Source organism: Melanotaenia boesemani, chromosome 21 (genome assembly GCF_017639745.1).
Source record: "Melanotaenia boesemani isolate fMelBoe1 chromosome 21, fMelBoe1.pri, whole genome shotgun sequence".
In the NCBI taxonomy this organism is placed as follows: Eukaryota; Metazoa; Chordata; class Actinopteri; order Atheriniformes; family Melanotaeniidae; genus Melanotaenia; species Melanotaenia boesemani.
In genome coordinates this window covers 12,917,799-12,935,365 of record NC_055702.1, presented here as the reverse complement: position 1 = coordinate 12,935,365, position 17,567 = coordinate 12,917,799, and the positions used below count along the sequence as shown (strand labels likewise).

The 17,567-nt window shown below is 37.1% G+C and overlaps 2 protein-coding genes across 3 annotated transcripts; one reads left to right on the top strand and one right to left on the bottom strand.

Annotated features, from left to right (window-relative positions):
• The first annotated feature begins 1,354 nt into the window (after positions 1-1,354).
• On the top strand, positions 1,355-13,311 carry aldh18a1 (aldehyde dehydrogenase 18 family, member A1). 2 transcript variants are annotated; one of them, XM_041974105.1, is made up of 18 exons: positions 1,355-1,607; positions 1,838-1,922; positions 3,864-4,015; positions 4,532-4,681; positions 5,147-5,251; positions 5,359-5,511; positions 6,219-6,309; positions 6,927-7,051; positions 7,595-7,739; positions 7,865-7,938; positions 8,128-8,227; positions 8,599-8,819; positions 9,405-9,542; positions 9,739-9,934; positions 10,106-10,227; positions 10,723-10,909; positions 12,275-12,370; positions 12,512-13,311. In XM_041974105.1, exons 2-18 carry the CDS (start codon positions 1,850-1,852, stop codon positions 12,706-12,708), a joined length of 2,325 nt encoding a protein of 774 aa, XP_041830039.1. In that variant the 5' UTR covers positions 1,355-1,607; positions 1,838-1,849; the 3' UTR covers positions 12,709-13,311. The 2 variants fall into 2 exon arrangements, with proteins under 2 accessions (XP_041830039.1, XP_041830040.1); XM_041974106.1 differs by lacking the exons at positions 12,275-12,370; positions 12,512-13,311 and having other exon boundaries at positions 10,770-10,881.
• Positions 13,312-16,599: 3,288 nt separating this feature from the next.
• Positions 16,600-17,324, bottom strand: crygmx (crystallin, gamma MX). The gene is made up of 2 exons (XM_041974096.1): positions 17,073-17,324; positions 16,600-16,875 (listed from the first exon to the last, which is right to left on the bottom strand). The coding sequence occupies exons 1-2, from the start codon at positions 17,319-17,321 to the stop codon at positions 16,600-16,602; spliced, it is 525 nt and encodes a 174-aa protein (XP_041830030.1). The 5' UTR covers positions 17,322-17,324.
• Between the last annotated feature and the right edge of the window lie 243 nt (positions 17,325-17,567).

Sequence of the window (17,567 nt, the reverse complement as noted above, 5' to 3'; positions counted from 1 at the left end):
AAAATAATAAAAAAAATAAATTATTATTATTATTATTATTATTATTAGTAATAATAATAATAATAATAATAATAATAATAATAAAAATAATAAAACTGAACAACAGGTTCTAAAGACTTCCAATCTTTTCAGATTGATAAATGGGGCATAACTTTGGGTGAATGGCTCAGTGAAAATCAGTGTTAACTGTGTGAAAATCAATAAAGGATTTGTTACTGATTTATCAAACCTGATTTAGGATTTTGTTCTTTGTTCTTTGTTTTTTGTACATTTTATGCTGCTATAATTGCTTAATGATATACTATAATAGACTATACAAACATGCATATAAATTGTACTTTGCTTCAAAACATCAAACTTCTCTTTAATTTTATAAAATTTAACAAAGTAGGGAACTTGATAATGAAGAAGATAATGGATTATTTCCTGTTTTGCACTTCATTATTATCACCATTTGAGCACTGTTGAAGCCTACAGGACATTACTTCTTATGCAAGTTTCCAAATACATTAAATATGTTAGATGGACCTCATGGGTATTGTCTAGAAAATAAACAAGGTGCATAAAAACTTGGAAACAGCTTTAATTGTATATTCTTTGTTATAATTGGGGGACTGGTGATGGGTGAGTTTGGAAAGAAGACTTCCTTCTTTTCTACCCAATTATCATTAAATATCACTTGGAGCTTGATCTTGTTTATAAGTTGTTTACTTGTTTCTTGTGTGGTGTGACATGTCAGTGTGCTATTGCCACATCACCAGCTATTTACTGTTTGTCTGATTATATGATGTATTCATTGTGTCTGAAACACTTCTCTCTTGAAAATAAGACGCTGGTGCTCAACGCATCACCTGTTTAAATAAAGGTTAAATAGATTGGTAAAAAAAAAAACATCATGGTGGCCCAAAGGCAATGAATGAATGAATGAATGAATGAATGAATGAATGAATAAATAAATAAATAAATAAATGTTTAAAAGGAATAACAAACGTGAAACTAAAGAAAATTTCAGAACAGTAAAAACCAGACTGTATATTAAAAAACAAACATCCAAAAACAGTCAGTAACCTAAATTTCACAATATTCAACACAATTCACTGGTTTATCCAGTGTTTCCTGCTTTCTTTCTTTTATTTATTTATTCATGGCGTAAGATTTTGTTTTTAAACAACATAAAATAAATTTCCCTTTATTTATTTATTTATTTATTTATTTATTTATTTATTTATTTATTTATTTTGCCCTCGTGTCGTTTCGCCGGCCGGTTTGAGGTCACTTCCTGCCACTTCAGCACTACTTTACGAGGGTTTGCAGACGTTTTAATTAAAGCAAGAAAGAGTTCATGCCCGACAGTTTGTTCTAGTAGTCTGCAGCAGGACTTTGCAGACTGTGTTAACTTTGACAACACGCACCGTTTAAACTTGTTACAAACTGCAATGACAGTTTTCTTTAGTTTTCCGCTCTTTCGGTGATGGGAGGAGTCACACGCGCGCTGCTCACATCTGCCTGTGTGATAGAAAAGAAGATGAAGAAGTCTTTGAACACGATTTAACTCAGAGCTTGTGCACACCCAGGAATAAATATATATTGGAACTTCAGGAGCTTAAGTAAGACGTCAACTTTTATCTATGATTTGGTTTTCGTCCAGGAGAGCAGTGAGATCATTATGTATCAGTCATGTACATGTGGGTTACCTGTAGTTACAGAGGATCATGTTTCATGTTGCTGTTTAGATTTACCAATCATCTTCAACATTTCTGTCAATTTACACAGTGTAATTTGTTTGTTTTCTCTCACTTTGTCTTTCACTAATCCACATATCTCTCTGAAACAATAGACTAAAAGGACCATGTTGTTGCAAAGGCTGAACCTGGGTTCACAGAGACACGTTACCAGGCTGCTCACCAGACCACTGACAGAAGGCAAGCAACACTTGTGCACCAGAATGCCATATTCTCTGTTACCTCTGTGTGTGAATTATGTGGTCAGATTGCTATCAATCCAGCAGCCTGGGTTGCAGAAAAATGTAAACGAATATCAACACCAGACTTTTAGATAATAAAAAAAGAATACTGTAGCACTATGCAGACATCTCTGGTGTAAATAATTACTTGATTTTTCTAAGGTTTTGTCAAGTGAATTTTTCTTGAAAATATGATATATTTCTATTTAAAATAAACTAAATCTCTAAGCTTTCCAATTTTAAGGCTTTACTGCATCATTAGTGTTAGTTTGCATAAATATATCAAACCAAAACTTTAAGCAAACTTTGATGGCTATTTTTCTATAGTTTCTAATATTTTATAGATTCAAGGGGTTCATTTGTGAGTTTTTAAAAAAGTAATCAAGAGGAATGATGAAAATGTCTAATTTTAATGCTCTTTACATTAAATCTCCTTTGAAATATTTTGCAGCTCAAAACCCCAGAAGTTAACAAGTCAGTCAATGTGTAAAAGTAAGAAAACATGTTGACCTTTGTGTGAACATAAATAAAAAGATTACTTTATATTAGAGAATATTTTGACATATTTAATAAAGTGCATGCGTGTGCAGGTCCATGTGTTAAATTCCAAATATACTCCTGTTTAGCTGCTGTTGAGTTTTTGTGCCTGCAGGGTTTTTCTGACCCACTGCAGTCTGTAAAAGATGTCACAGGCTTCCCCTTCATGTGCCTCATTGCTCCAGCGAGATGTGTAATGTCAGCAAAGGCTTTTTCTGCTTGCACTGCTGATGTGGCAGTTGGAAGGCTGTGATTATCTGTTTCACAGGTTACAGATGGATATAGGCAACTGCTTTGCTCTCGGTGCCTCATTCATGTAGCTCAATGACTCAACTCGACATAACATTCACAGTTAAATGTGAATGTTCTATATCAGGAAAAGTTCTGTATTGGGAAAATACACGTTGGCACGTTTGTGATTAATTTTTAAAGTTTTCATGTCTGAATTTTATAGCAAAATGGGTTCAAACTTTTGACTGGTATTGTATATAAAAATAGCCAGTGTGGTAATGGTAAGGTTTAATGCATACAAAAGTAATTTAAACAAATCCTTAAGGACCTGTGTTATTATATGAAGACTGTAACCATCTTATTGTATATTGTAATGAGCTAGAAGACAGAGCAACACAGATAATTGAGAAACCAACTCTATAACTGAGCTGTTCTGCCTTAAAATTGTAGTGAACCAACTACAAATCTCTACAGCTGTGGTTCCCAACCTATTTTCTCTGAGGACCCCCTTCATGCAACTACCAAAAAGCTGCAGACCCCCTGCCTGCCCTGAGTTGAAGCCATGCTTGTTTTTTTGCTTTCATTAGCTGCTTCTCACCATAAATGATGGATTCTAGCTGACTCCTTTCCTTTGATAAAACAAAGTTAAAGTAATTACCAACATATAGCCCCCTCCCGAATAAGGATGGCTCATCTGCACTGCGGCATTTCTCAGACATGTCTCATTAATGAAAATGTGTAACGTTAGTATTTTTCGGCTTCCAAAACACTGGTTTCATGTGAATGAAACATCCAAATGATAAAAAAAAAAAAAAAACTGAGGACATACATCTCCATTCATCTTTGTATGGACATGGCCTTAATTTACCTTAAATCACACTTGCTCTGAACAGTCAAATCCTTGGGGATCCCCTGTGCTCTTTGGGGACCCCTTTGGTGGTACAGGGACCCCAGGTTGGGAACCACAGCACAGATTCAATGATAACATTGTAGGGAATGAAATGATTAATGGAAAATAAACTTGTCAACTGAACAAGTGTCAAGGGTTCAGTAGATGAGGGACTAATTATCAGCAGAATATTTCACTAATTTAATATTATGTTAAACCAAACATTTCCCCCTCTCTGTACAGCTCCCTACAGCAGGGTCCATGGCAGCTCCTTTGCACATCGCGGTGAACTGCGTCAAGCAAAAAGGATCGTAGTTAAGCTTGGCAGTGCTGTGGTTACCCGTGGCGACGAGTGTGGTTTGGCTTTGGGAAGGCTGGCTTCTATAGTGGAGCAGGTGAGACTTTAGTTTAATGAAGTAATCTTTGAGTCCTGTGAAAAAATCTTCATATGGAAAGAAATTTGCATCTTTCTCAGGTTTATTGAGAAACACATAAACTCTTAAGTGGATGGTTAGCCATTTATTATTAAATTAAAGAATAAAAAAGATTTCTAACAGGTCACCTGAATTATGGGGGGTATGCTCTTTCTGTTGAGAAGTTGTCTTAATTGCTTTTGATAATTCTAATATATATGGAGATTGTGTCATTGTTGAAAAATATTCAAGACAATAAATCTTCTGTCATTATGAAAAGCTTCATTGCATTTAATTTTTTAATATGTCTTTTCTTACACGTACGTTTTTTATTTCTTTCCTCTAGACCTTGACAAGAGTTACAAAAATGCCTGTTTGGCTTTCAGTTACTATGTCTAAGTAACAAGATAAAGCTGAACTCTTTGTGAGCCTGAACAGCAGTAGACCTGTTTGTAATTCATAACTACTCTGACTCCAGTTTGTTGTGTTGTTCTCCAGGTGGCCATGCTGCAGAATCAAGGCAGGGAGATGTTGATTGTCACCAGTGGAGCTGTAGCCTTTGGCAAACAAAGATTAAGACACGAGATCCTGCTGTCACAGAGTGTCCGACAGGCACTACATTCTGGACACAACCAGCTTAAAGACATGGTAATAAAAGGTTTGTGGGGGTCTGCTGGGGTATCAACTCCTGGAATTGGCTACTGTCTTGAATATTTTCAACTTTTTAATAATCTTTTTACAGGAGAATGATGGACTTCACATGGTTTATAAATAGTCTTATAACTATTGTAACAATTATAGAAGATGTACTTTCTTTTTCACATGACTGCAACCAGACAAAGGAAGATTTCCACCATTTGTGCCATGCCCTTTGCTAAGAAACACCCTTTCAAAGCACAAAATGTCTCTTAAAGAAATGTATTACTATAATCAAGTCGGATAATTCTTTTTTTCACCTCATAATAAGCTACAGTTTCATCCGTCTCTGTTTCATTAAGCCTGCTTTGTGCTTTAAGCCAGTGTCTGTGGATAGTTTTTTACTCGCTTGTATAGTTTGATTAAAATGTGACTTTAATGACTTAAAAATCAGTTAGTACATAATTTGTGTTTTAGTCTCTGCCTGTGCTGGAGGCTCGAGCTTGTGCCGCGGCTGGACAAAGTGGCCTTATGGCTCTTTATGAGGCCATGTTCACCCAGTACAGCACATGTACTGCACAGGTACTTGTACATTTAGAAATGCTTCACCAGTGTATGAATTTGATATTTTATTCCTTCTTTTCATTCACAGCTTTCACTAAATCTTCATCGTACTTTTGTGCTGTCAGGTCCTGGTGACAAATCTGGATTTCCATGATGATGAAAAGAGGCAGAACCTCCACAGCACACTGCAGGAGCTGCTTCGCATGAACATTGTGCCCATCATCAACACCAATGATGCTGTGGTGCCCCCTCCAGAGCCTAACAGCGACCTGCAGGGGGTAAATGTGGGTACAGACAGCATGGGGCCGATGCTGCTGGTGGTGATGGTGGCAGCAGGAGTGCTGAGGGGGTTCGAAGAGACTGTGTTTGTAGTATGCACTGTACATGCACCACTCATTAAATACAGTATTTTCTATCATTCATGCACACACCCGCTGAATCACATCTGCCACCCTGCCTCACCTCTTCAGCTCTGTGCATATGCATGCAGAGAAGGGGATGGATGGAAATGTTTGGATCCACTGGACAGTAGCCACAATGCAAAGGGACCAGAACTAACTTATGTTTGTAGATGTTCTGTTCCTTTACATGCTTCCCCTGCAGACATGACTATTACACAGCTACAGTTAACTATATTTGGCAGGAGGCTGTCTTTTGCAAATGAGCTGGAAACAATAGAAGTTTAAAAGATTAAGGTTTTCTGTGGCGGCTGCATTTTTGCTATTTGCTACTCAGTGGGTTTTATTTGGCTCAATCTCATTCAATATTTATTTTCACTTGTAAAGAGATTGACACCAGCGTGAAATAATAGATTATATGGTTAGTTAGCAATTTTGGTTTCACATTTTGCACAGTCAAATAATTGATAAGAGTATTTGTAACTAAGAGTTTTAATCTAGGCTCTTAGAAAAGGACTGGACAAATTATTAGCAGATGGGTAACTCTGTGCTGCTGAACTTACATTAGCAACTTTCTGGTTCTGTAGGTGATCAGTATAAAGGACAATGACAGCCTGGCGGCACGGCTGGCTGTAGAGATGAAGGCTGACCTGCTCATCGCTCTGTCTGATGTGGAAGGTATAAGTGTTACCACAACAGCATTCTGGGTTAGCTGTTAGGTAACAACACCATCTGTCTGTACTCCTCCCTGGGGAAAATAAACTCCACACTTGCAGGGTCAACTGAAATGTAGATGGGATAGACAAACACAGACTTGCATTTATGCTTCAAACTGATGCTGATGAGGCTGACGCAAGGTGTCCAAATGCACATAAATTTCATGGCCGTTGAGCCATTCAGCATCATCTAAGCAGGTTTAAAGGTGCAGTGTTCAATTCAGTTCAGTTCAATTAAAAAAACTTTATTTGACCCTGAAGGGCAACTGGTGGCACACAGAGTAGTTATCAGTTTCACAGAACGTAAAAAATAAATAAATAACAAGAAACAATGCAGAAAACACAAGAAATTGTGCAAAAATGGCATAGGTATGGTAACATTTAGGACATTTTGCATTTTGAGAGAAATCCAGATCTATATTATACCTATTAAATGGGGCGTTCTAGTTTGCTCCTAAAAATCATTACATATAATGCACTGGTTATTAAGGCTAAATGTGTTTTTATTGTTTTTTTGCTCTAAGAGAAATGTTTTGTTTTATGAGCAAATAACTTTCATGAGCATTGTGGATTTTGTAGGACTATACAACAGCCCCCCTGGAACAGATGATGCCAAGTTAATTGACACCTTCTATCCTGGAGACCAACAGTCCATTACCTATGGCACGAAGTCAAGAGTTGGAATTGGAGGCATGGAGGCTAAGGTATGTCATGTCTCCTGCATGTATTAGTAGAAGTTAATCATTTCAGCAATATCCAAAACCTCTTCACAATTTTCTTTTTCACTCCTTATGTTAAGATTATTTTAATGATAATTATTGGTGACTAAGGAACTATAAATGTGGGTGTCACACTCCAGGTGCTGAGCTTCCTATAGATGTTCACGGCTAGGAAAAATAATTTGAAAAGGATTTTTAGTTCATGCTTAATTTAACTAAAAATTATATAAGAACTCAAACGGGAAATGAAATATTGTTAGTGGTGTTAACAGGATCGCAAGGTGAAGTCTGGACAATAACTACAGAATCTGGATAGTTTGGTTTTATGTCATCTGAAATGTATTTAGCACCACTGATAAGATCACAATCACTGCTTTCAATACTCTTCTTACTATACCCTAACTTTGTCCAAGTAATTGTCTCATTCATTTAATGTCAAAAACTCTCGGAGTAGTCATGATCAAACGAGTCCTGCTTTGTTAAGTCTGGAATGTCACTGATGTGATTTTCAAACTGTGTCCCATGCAGGTCAAGGCAGCCCTCTGGGCGTTGCAAGAAGGCACCTCAGTGGTAATAGCCAATGGCACCAACCCCAAAGTAACAGGCCATGTCATCACAGACATTGTGGAGGGCAAGAAAGTGGGAACCTTCTTTTCTGAAATCAAACCTGCTGGTGAGTTTATCCAAGATAAGAGACCTTTTTTTATTTTATTTTATTTTTTTTTTGTTTCTCTCTCATCTGTAGCCACACTGAAGCTGTTGCTGTTCATAATGGTCTTGTCCCTGACTTTATTACAGGCCCATCTGTAGAGGAGCAGACAGAAATAGCTCGTAACTCTGGAAGAAAACTGGCATCTCTGCAGCCAGAGCAGGTGACATGTGGTTTTAAATAAGAAGAGGCCATTTTATTGATTTTAAGGTTTTTGGTTTTTATGTTAATGAAGGTTCTAAACATTTTTATGTCAGTGTTATACATACTTTAGAGAAAAGCTGAACTCTTGTATAAAATCTTCCATATGCTGAGCTTGTCTGGTTCATTGTCTGGTTCATTGTGTTATCAGAGGAGTGAGATTATCTGCCATCTAGCAGACCTGCTGACTGAAAGGCAGGATGAAATTTTGGCAGCAAACAAGATGGACATGGAGATGGCCATCAGTAAAGGTAACATGAAGTCACATTTTCCAGGTGTAGTGATGATAGAACAGGGCAAACTTTGCAGCACTGTTTTACATTTTTAAAGCCTTTCATATATCATCATAGTTTTTGTTTCCGTTTACATATTCAAAAATATTTCCTTAAGATGATATTGATTTTTGCATCTATGTTCTCTGGCTGGGAGGCAGCAAATATGTCATTTTTGTTTTGTGTGTTTGTTTTTCAAAAGTCTTATAAAAAGTCTTAAGAGACAGTCTTGTTAAAAAAAAAAAAAAAAAAAGAAGCGGTATTTTGTTACCAGAGGGCGACTGTCATTTTATCTATTAAAAGGATGCTTCCATGAGAGTTTAAAATTTTATCACCTAACCTTTCCATAGGTAATTTGCCGCCGGCTATGTTAAAGCGCCTGAGCCTCTCACCAGCCAAACTTAACAGTTTGGCCATAGGTTTGCGACAGATAGCTCTGACAGCCCTGGATAGTGTTGGACGTGTGCTGCGCAGGACCAAAGTGGCTCAAGATCTGGAATTGGGGCAGATCACGGTACCAATTGGGGTTCTTCTGGTCATCTTTGAGGCCAGACCTGATTGCCTGCCACAGGTAGTGTCATGGAAAAAACTGCCCATTAATCTTAAGACTTGGAGAAATACACAATGGTTGTTGACAGAATATGTACTGTATATTCTGCCCTGCATTCTCCAACCAAATAAATAGATAACCCACATTGCAGCTTTGAAGGTAAAATACAGAAGTAAGTCTTTTCAGTGTTATGTCTTTCTAAAATGTTAAATTCATAGGAATGCCTTAAAACGTGTATCTTTATAAGGAACATTAAATCTGTTTGGCTACAGAATATACTGGTGAACTTAAAACCAAATCCCTGCAACGCTCTGCACCTTCTTCATGTGGCTACTCTCAAGCTCATTTGTTTCACATGTATCAGGCTACATACGCATTCAGTTACTGAGAAAATACTACATATGAAATATTATTTTTAATATATTAACAAACCATGTGTTTAGAGTTTGATTACGTTGTATCTCTTCAGACAAGAAATTGCACAGAAACTTTACATCTCATTCAGTTATAAAATCTTGTTCATTTATTAATGCAAATATATATTTTTCACTTTTGTTTTAGTGCTTGTCATACCGTCATACAAGCTATTTTTATTTTCCCATCTAGGTGTCAGCCTTGGCCATAGCCAGTGGCAACTCTCTGCTGTTGAAGGGTGGCAAAGAGGCGGCCAACACCAACCGCGCCCTCCACCGGTTCACACAAGAAGCCCTCTCTCTGCATGGAGTCACAGAAGCTGTACAGATGGTAAAAGTGGTTCTCTACACATTTATTAAAATGATTTCCAAACCATCTATATCCCTTTTATATTGCATAGACATGTGGACCACCCAGTTGTTGATGAAAAAGCCTGACTTCAGTTAAACAGAAATCAGTTTGGCTGTTTCTGAGTACGACATAAATGTCCATCTGTTGTATTTGAAAAACCTGTATTCCTTCCAAGGTGAGCACTCGTGAGGAGGTGCAGGATCTGTGCCGAATGGACAAGATGATTGACTTAATTATTCCCCGAGGTTCGTCCCAGCTGGTGCGGGACATTCAGCGGGCAGCCAAAGGCATTCCAGTGCTCGGTCACAGTGAGGGAATATGCCATGTCTATGTTGATGCAGAGGCCAGTGCTGAGAAAGTCATAAAAATTGGTCGGTAAATAAAGTTTCCCCTTTTCAAAATTGTGTATATTTGCTCTATTTTAGTAAACTAACATCTTTCTCTTCTCAAATTATGGATATGCACTCCAGATAGAACTGATTATAATGTGTTGCAGCCAGCTCTGGACATGTTTGTACTTCACTGATGCTTTTTGCTTCTAGTTAGAGACTCCAAGTGTGACTACCCAGCTGCATGTAATGCCATGGAAACACTGCTGATTCACCGGGACATTCTTAAGACCCCGCTCTTTGACCAGATAATTGATATGCTACGTAGTGAACAGGTAAAAAATCACACATGCACACACACATAGTCTAGCAAAGTCCAGCACCAGTCAAGTACTTCTATGTGTACACATTAATATACAAATCAATACACTGCAAGAAAAGACATTCTGTTATGAATGAAAAAGCAAGTATACCACCGAGCTCTGGTACTGTTACAGGAAACCTAGATACCTTATCATTAACTGAAGTCAGCCACTGCCTAACTGAAGTGACAAAGCTTTTTTTTCCTCCTACTTTTTCCCATTTAACAGACTAAGCTATTGATGAATAAAGATGAGATGGATTTCCCACCAACTTAACAGTTATTTAACTGTTTGCTTAGTCCAATTCATGGTCCTGGGGTTGACTCCAGTCTTTTTAACTACAAGTCTCACATTAATTTTTAAGATTCTTCATTTTTCATGCAACACAAGTGAATGGATTGTCAGTATCCTCAATTTTATGTTTCCCACAGTTAGAATAGCTTAACTCTGTCTTTACCACTACTGTAGGTGAAGATTCATGCAGGCCCGCGGTTTGTTTCATATCTGACATTCAGTCCATCAGAGGCCAAGTCCCTGCGAATGGAGTACAGTGACCTAGAGTGTTGTATGGAGGTGGTGGACACTATGCAGGAGGCTGTGGACCATATGCACAAGTATGGTAGCTCCCACACAGATGTTATCATCACTGAAAATGGTAGGTGGAGCAATATGATGCTGATAGTTCTTTGTTGTCTTTTTCTCTTTGTAAAATCTAAAATAGAATAATCTAAATCTATATAGAAGTTTGTCTGTCCAGACATTTTAGACATTTAAGTCTCACCTTGAGTAAACCTTCACCTTAGTTTGGTCAATCTTTTCCCCCTCCAAAGCTCCAAAGTTGGTGTCAAGTTGTCCTTCATATTCTTATGAATAAATTCGTGTTCCATCTTGATTTTTGCCACATCAAGTAATGAGCAGTGACATGTTGTCAGGATAGTGCACACCCTCCCTTTGTGACTGTAATTTGGTGGACAGAGTCCATTTACAATGCAGAGCAGATGACCTGTTTAACAGACTAGTTCATGTCAAAACTTTGAATTGTGCTCAGACACGAATCTTTCTTTGAAGTGAGCCATCACTCAGCATCTTTCTAACTCATTTGGAGAGAAACTGACCTGTGCTGCATCCAAGGTGTTTCCTGATTTAAAGGCTGTATGGCATGTCAGCAGTGTTTAACACAGTGCTACTTTTATAACTTTATCATGTGTCACCTAAAGTAGGTCTTCTATTAACATTTAGGGGATATTTAAAATTGTTTTATTGTTTAATAATAATAATAATAAGAAGAAGAAACAGAAGAAGAAGCAGAATGTAGTTTGCAGTTGGAAAGTACAGGGTATATTTCTTTCTGTTAAAATTTCTATATTGTTGATTTAACTGGCACCAGATGTATTGCTGCCATCTAGTGAATCCCAGAAGGTACCTCAATGAATTAAACTAAGCTCAGTTTAACACAGTAGTATGAGAGAAGAGAAACAAGAATATTCACTAAAGACAGATGGATTTAATGCTAACAGTGAATGGATGGATGATTAGGCAGACAGGATAGATATGATAAATAAGCAATAAATACTGTACAATATATCTGTAGTAACTGCTTACAGCTAACATGCAGACAGACTGACAGATACAGTTAAGTCTAGGTAATCTATAAATTAATCAAGAGAAACCTTCACTGCCTTCTTCTTTTTGTTTTCTTTTCTTTTTAAATGAAAATTGTCACTTGTTTTTAAATTTCTCAAAAATATTTGTAGTGTATTTACATCAAAATGAATTAATTTAAATTTAGTCCCATTAAAAAAATGAATAAATGTTCAGGTGGGTATTCACAGTTCACATAATTTCAGAACTTAGGGAGGTTTTTGTATGAACTTTGAACACCAGTATACTGTAAAATTTGATCCAGTTATCTATTAGGCATTCTTTTACCTCACTTTCTATGATAATTTGATCAATTTAATGCCTCAAAGGCTGTTCGGTTCACATTACACCTTTAGTATAAGTGGTCTTTCTCTCACAGAGGCGACAGCTGAGCAGTTCCTGATGCAGCTGGACAGTGCCTGTGTTTTCTGGAATGCCAGTACACGTTTTGCTGATGGCTACCGGTTTGGACTGGGTTGGTATCTCACATGTTTTGTTACCTCATTTCCTCTTAAGCTTAACCCAGATTCTATGGAAATAATCAGTAAAACTTTATCCACACATGACACTTTGTTTATCGTGTCATGTGTCTTCCTGTCTTTCTCTGGGTTTATAGGTGCAGAAGTAGGTATTAGCACAGCTCGTATCCATGCTCGGGGCCCTGTAGGCCTTGAGGGGCTGCTTACCACCAAGTGGGTCCTGAGGGGAGACGGTCACACAGTGGCCAACTTCTCAGAGCATGGCACCATGAAGTACCTCCACGAAAACCTGCCTGTGGGGCAGACCTTTGCAGGACAGAGGCAGAGTAACTAGGCCAAAGTCATTGACTACATTCACTTGGTTTTATCTTTGTTCAAAATTGTTTGCATAAACTTCCAAATTTTACCCAAGGACCTATCGTCTTGATGAAGATAATGGCTGATCTCACTTGTGAAGTAAACTACAATAATGACTACTGAGGAAGCACAGATGTTTAGATAACTGTTATTTAAGAATTCAGAACAGCAGATATTATTATTTCTACCTCAGCAAATGGCAATAATATATGATTTAGGCATTATGTGGCAATCATAATCCAATATTTCAAAATAATTAAGGGGTGAAACTCTGACCAAATACAGATGTGTCAAAGGAAGTGCTTGAAATGTTTTATTAAATAGTGGACATAATGGACATTATTTTAAAGCTGAGTTTATAAATTAACATGTGCACTTGCCCAGATTACTGTTCAGATCAACCTAGATCTGTCTATAATGATGGAAGTTATGTTTTTAGATTTTAATTAAAGTATATATTTTCCTTTTTTATGTTCAACCATCTATATAAAAAAGAACCATGTAAGTGGTTTCTGTCTTCATGTCAGATTATTTTATTAGCAAATACAGTATCTCACATAAGTGAGTACACCCCTCACATTTTTGCAAATATTTTAGTATATCTTTTCGTGATATAACACTATACAAATTAAACTTTGTTATACATAATATCAAACTACGGAAACTAAACTTTGATATTCTGTATGTCAAAATTTAATTTCTATAGTGTTGTCTCATGAAAAGATATTCTAAAATATTTGAAAAAATGTGAGGGGTGTACTCACTTATGTGAGATACTGTATTTCCAGGTTAAGTTAATACATTTATATGAGTGTTTTGGTAAAGATAAGGCACTGAAGTGATTGTTTTACAATTTCTTCCATAAAGATGACATTTTGAGATTGCAGTTTATATGGAATAGTATGACAAAAATAAAACCTAAACAGAAAATGTGATTTTCTGTACAGTAATGTAAGGCAAATGCATAACTTAAGCATGCATTGTATTTCCTCTTTTCTTACTTATTTAATTATTGTTGCAAGCTGTTCTCATTTTTCCATGCTTTGTTGCTTTCCTGCTTGTTCATTGTAGCGCCCAAAGCTTCTGTCAGAGCAGGAACAGTAATTGACAAGCAGTCTTCTTAAGGCTGGAGGGGAGGAATGAGTGCTTGTAAATTAAGCTCTGTAACATTTCAGCGTCTGAGCTGCTTTCTGATGTCTTGCAGTGCACTTAAGGATTGTTTTTGGGGTTGTTTTTAAAGGTGGTAATGTAGAATAAAAAGTTGAAATAGAGTCCTTGTATATTTTTCTTACTTTCTTTTTTCTTTTTTTTCTTTCTTTAGTTGAAATGTTGACGATTTTTACATGTATGTTCATTTCTGTCCTGGCAGTAGTCTTTTATACTTTCACAAAGAACACAAATTAATGTGAGGGAGGGGGAAGAAAAGTCATACTGATCTGAAAAACAGATGTCTAAAAGGGAGCTTTTTAAACTTGCCCATAGGGAAATTCGCCTTGCTGGAAGTGGGGCAGGGAAGATAGAAGATGGAAGACAATACTATAGAGGTTTAATTATCCAGCCATCAGAAATGAAAAGAAGGAAGAGCAGAACTGAGACTAATAATGGAATCACAGACTTGTATTCTGGGTTTCTCTGTTTCTCTTTTTTTCTGTCTTTCTCTCTTTTCTACCATCTAAAGAATTCATTCTCCAAAACGCGCTACTTACCCTTCAATCAGCTTCCCATCACAAGTCCAAAGGGTTCAGAGATAAAGAGGAAGACAAAACTAGGATCTCACTCTTTTGTCCTTTTTATGTGAGAAGCGATTGAAAATATCTAAATGACTTGAGGTAGAGAAGAAACAATCCAGGGACACTGAGTATTACTTCTTTGGTGCATAGTGTTTCACAGAATTACTTTAACTAATCTTAAGGATCAGAATTCTTTGCCATTGTTAGTGCTCATACTGAGGGTAAGTGTAAACAATGAGTTATGGTAGTTTTCAACTTTAACATGCATCCTTTGTTAGGTTTATTGACTGAAATGGTTATTTTAGACATACATTTAGTGTAGTAATGATTTTTATCAACAAACTGTACCCTTAATATACAGTACCAGTCAAAAGTTTGCACACACCACTAGATTAAATGGAAAAGTGTGTACATTTTTCCAACATTTTAAGCTTTAAATTGAGAGAAAAGTAAAATAACTAATGTTAAGTTGAGCAGCAATCAATTTTGTGTTGCCACTCTTTTCACTACCTCTAAGCATTTCCATCTTTAGGGCAGGTTTAAAGTACTATTATTAGTAGAAAAGCAGCTAAATTGAGATTTTTGGTTCAAACAATGATTTTGACAAGACCGTTTGCGGAGTTTTCAGGATATTTGATTGTAGTGTTCATGTAAAGCTTTGAATGTTCTCACTAAACTTTAAAAAAGCTTTTTTGTAGTTCTGTGGAAGTCTAAAATATTTTCTTCCTGAATTTAGTTAATATATAAATTCACTGCCCCTTGCAACCTTAAATTACCTTACAGTTATGTCTCAAGCCATCTTTTCATCTCTTATAAGTCACTGCCTCCAGATGCCGGCTGATCTGATCCCCTGCTGCACCCACTTGATGTTGTACTGTCTACTGGGCATTGTTGTCCACAGATGTTAAACAAGACGATGACGGCAAATCACTGGACTCATACTGCAAAGCTGACAATCCTTTAATTGGACATTACTCAAGGCCAAAACTCATATTTCTTGTTTTGCTTGATCTTAAGACTCTCAAACGCTCTCCCTGCTGGGCTTCAATTTTTTTTAAATCAATAATTAATGGTCAAAGTTATTTATTCATGTGTATCTTCGCCAATTACTCAGTGTCTAATTAACAATTTCAATAATTGATATTTATTTCTGAAAGGGTTCAGTATGTTGGGTTGATGAAAAATGCATGAACAGGGATGTGGACGGGGTTTTGTTTTTTGTTCTGAGAGAGCTTGATGCTCGGGGCTAATACCAGGCCACTTTGACTCTATTTCTTTGAGTTGGTACTGGCCTTGTGATGTGGATCTAATATGGGCATCTTTCATGGACCCAAAGCGCTTATGCTGTACCATGTGATCTCATAAAGACTCCAACATGCCCATCCTCAGATACTCTTTCTTTCTTTTGCTCTTTCTTTTTGTCTTTAATAGCGAACATCAAAGAATAAGCTTCTGTTTCCTTGATAATTTTTCTTTGTGTATATGTGAAATGACAATCTCACAAAAAATTCTGTGGAAACTCTTGGTGTAGCTGGAACGTCAATGCTTACAGTGTCTATCTAGCTCTTGGTCCTGATGAAACTAAAGTTCAATTACCATATTAAAGAGAAGGGATTCATAAAACGCCATATCCCCCTGATCTTTTGATAGTGACAGCTGTAGTACTCAAAACAAAATTACCAAAGGCTCCCTTTAGTTTACTTTCATCAAGTTTTCATTTATTGTGATTCCAGTAGGACAGAAGGTTGGGGACCGGCGAGGCCCATGTTTTTGCTATGGTGAGACCAAAGCAAAAAGCAAAAAAAAAAAAAAAAACAAAAAAAAAAAAAAAAAAAAAAAAGAAAACATCACTATTCACTGCCAGCATTGCTTGAGCACTGAGTTGGATAATAGCTTTACCCAGCAATGCAGAGCACCCCAACAAATCCAGAACCTAACATCAGACGTACCAAAACCCTCATCATTAAAGTGTATGATTTGATTGCCGATTTGGACACCACAGTGTTGAGACACTGAAACAGTGCTGGCATAAGGGAAACAAGATGTTAAAGATTTAAACAATGGGGCTCAGTGAGGATAAAACAAAACAAAACAAAAAAAAAAAAAAAAAAAAAAAAAAAAAAAAAACAAACTGTGAATCAATTGAGCTCAGTGACACGTCTCAGAGAACCGATGGTGGTGGTGGTGCTTCCCCATTCGTTGTGTCTCCGGTATTCTCCAGGGCGCAAGAAGTATTGGCGTCCCCTGTAATTGGGATGTTCATGCAGCATCCAGTAGCCCTCCATGACATTGACGGAGGAGATGTCATGGGTGTGGAAACGCTCATGCAGATCTGGGCAGTCATCCATTAGCTCCATATTCTGGCCCCCAAAGTCGGACCGCTCAAAGATCTTCATCCTGTAGTTTCCAGTGTACTGAGGATGAAATATAATTTAAGGTGAATGCTCGATCACTTAGAATAGTCAAGTGAAATAAACTGAGCCGTTCCAATTAATACAAATTAAGTGTGTTTTAACAGTTAAAAAGCATGAGTAGCCTACCAAACAATCCTAAACTGACAGCTTCACAGATAACCTTACTGTAAACAGGATGTGCATGATTTGTAACTCACAGGTGGCACCATACGGCAGGAGCGGATACAGTCATTGAAGCCTGCCCAGCGCTGGTAATCAGGATACTCTCCTTTGTGCAGCATGTACTGGTATCCACCATAATTAGGCTTCTCGTAGGCCACCCAGCAGCCACTCTCAACTTTTATAGAGTTACAGCGGCTGAAGTGGCTATGCATCTCTGGGCAGTCACTGCTGCACTCATAGTGACGACCCTGGAAGTTCCTGTCTTCATAGAAGATAATCTGCATATGACAGATGGTTGAATGTTATGGCATTGTCACAGAGCCTTTTCAGAGACAAACTAAGACATGCATACATGAGTATCTACCCTCATGCTGTTCAGGTGCTTAAAGAATAATAATATAAACTTTGAGCTTTCATAGTTTTAAGCATCATACTTTTTGGTACTCTACGACAGGTTTGAAAGTTTCTAATAAGGTACTTGGAAGTGAAAAATTTTGGTAGAGATTATCAGCAGAGGCTTTAACAAAGGT

Coding starts and splice junctions, on each gene's coding strand:
- aldh18a1 (XM_041974105.1), top strand. CDS start 1,850: ATGTTGTTGCAAAGGCTGAACCTGGGTTCACAGAGACACGTTACCAGG. Junction 5,252..5,358: donor ACAGCACATGTACTGCACAG/GTACTTGTACAT, acceptor TTGTGCTGTCAG/GTCCTGGTGACAAATCTGGA. Junction 10,910..12,274: donor TGTTATCATCACTGAAAATG/GTAGGTGGAGCA, acceptor TTTCTCTCACAG/AGGCGACAGCTGAGCAGTTC.
- crygmx (XM_041974096.1), bottom strand. CDS start 17,321: ATGCAGATTATCTTCTATGAAGACAGGAACTTCCAGGGTCGTCACTAT. Junction 16,876..17,072: donor CCTGCCGTATGGTGCCACCT/GTGAGTTACAAA, acceptor TTTCATCCTCAG/TACACTGGAAACTACAGGAT.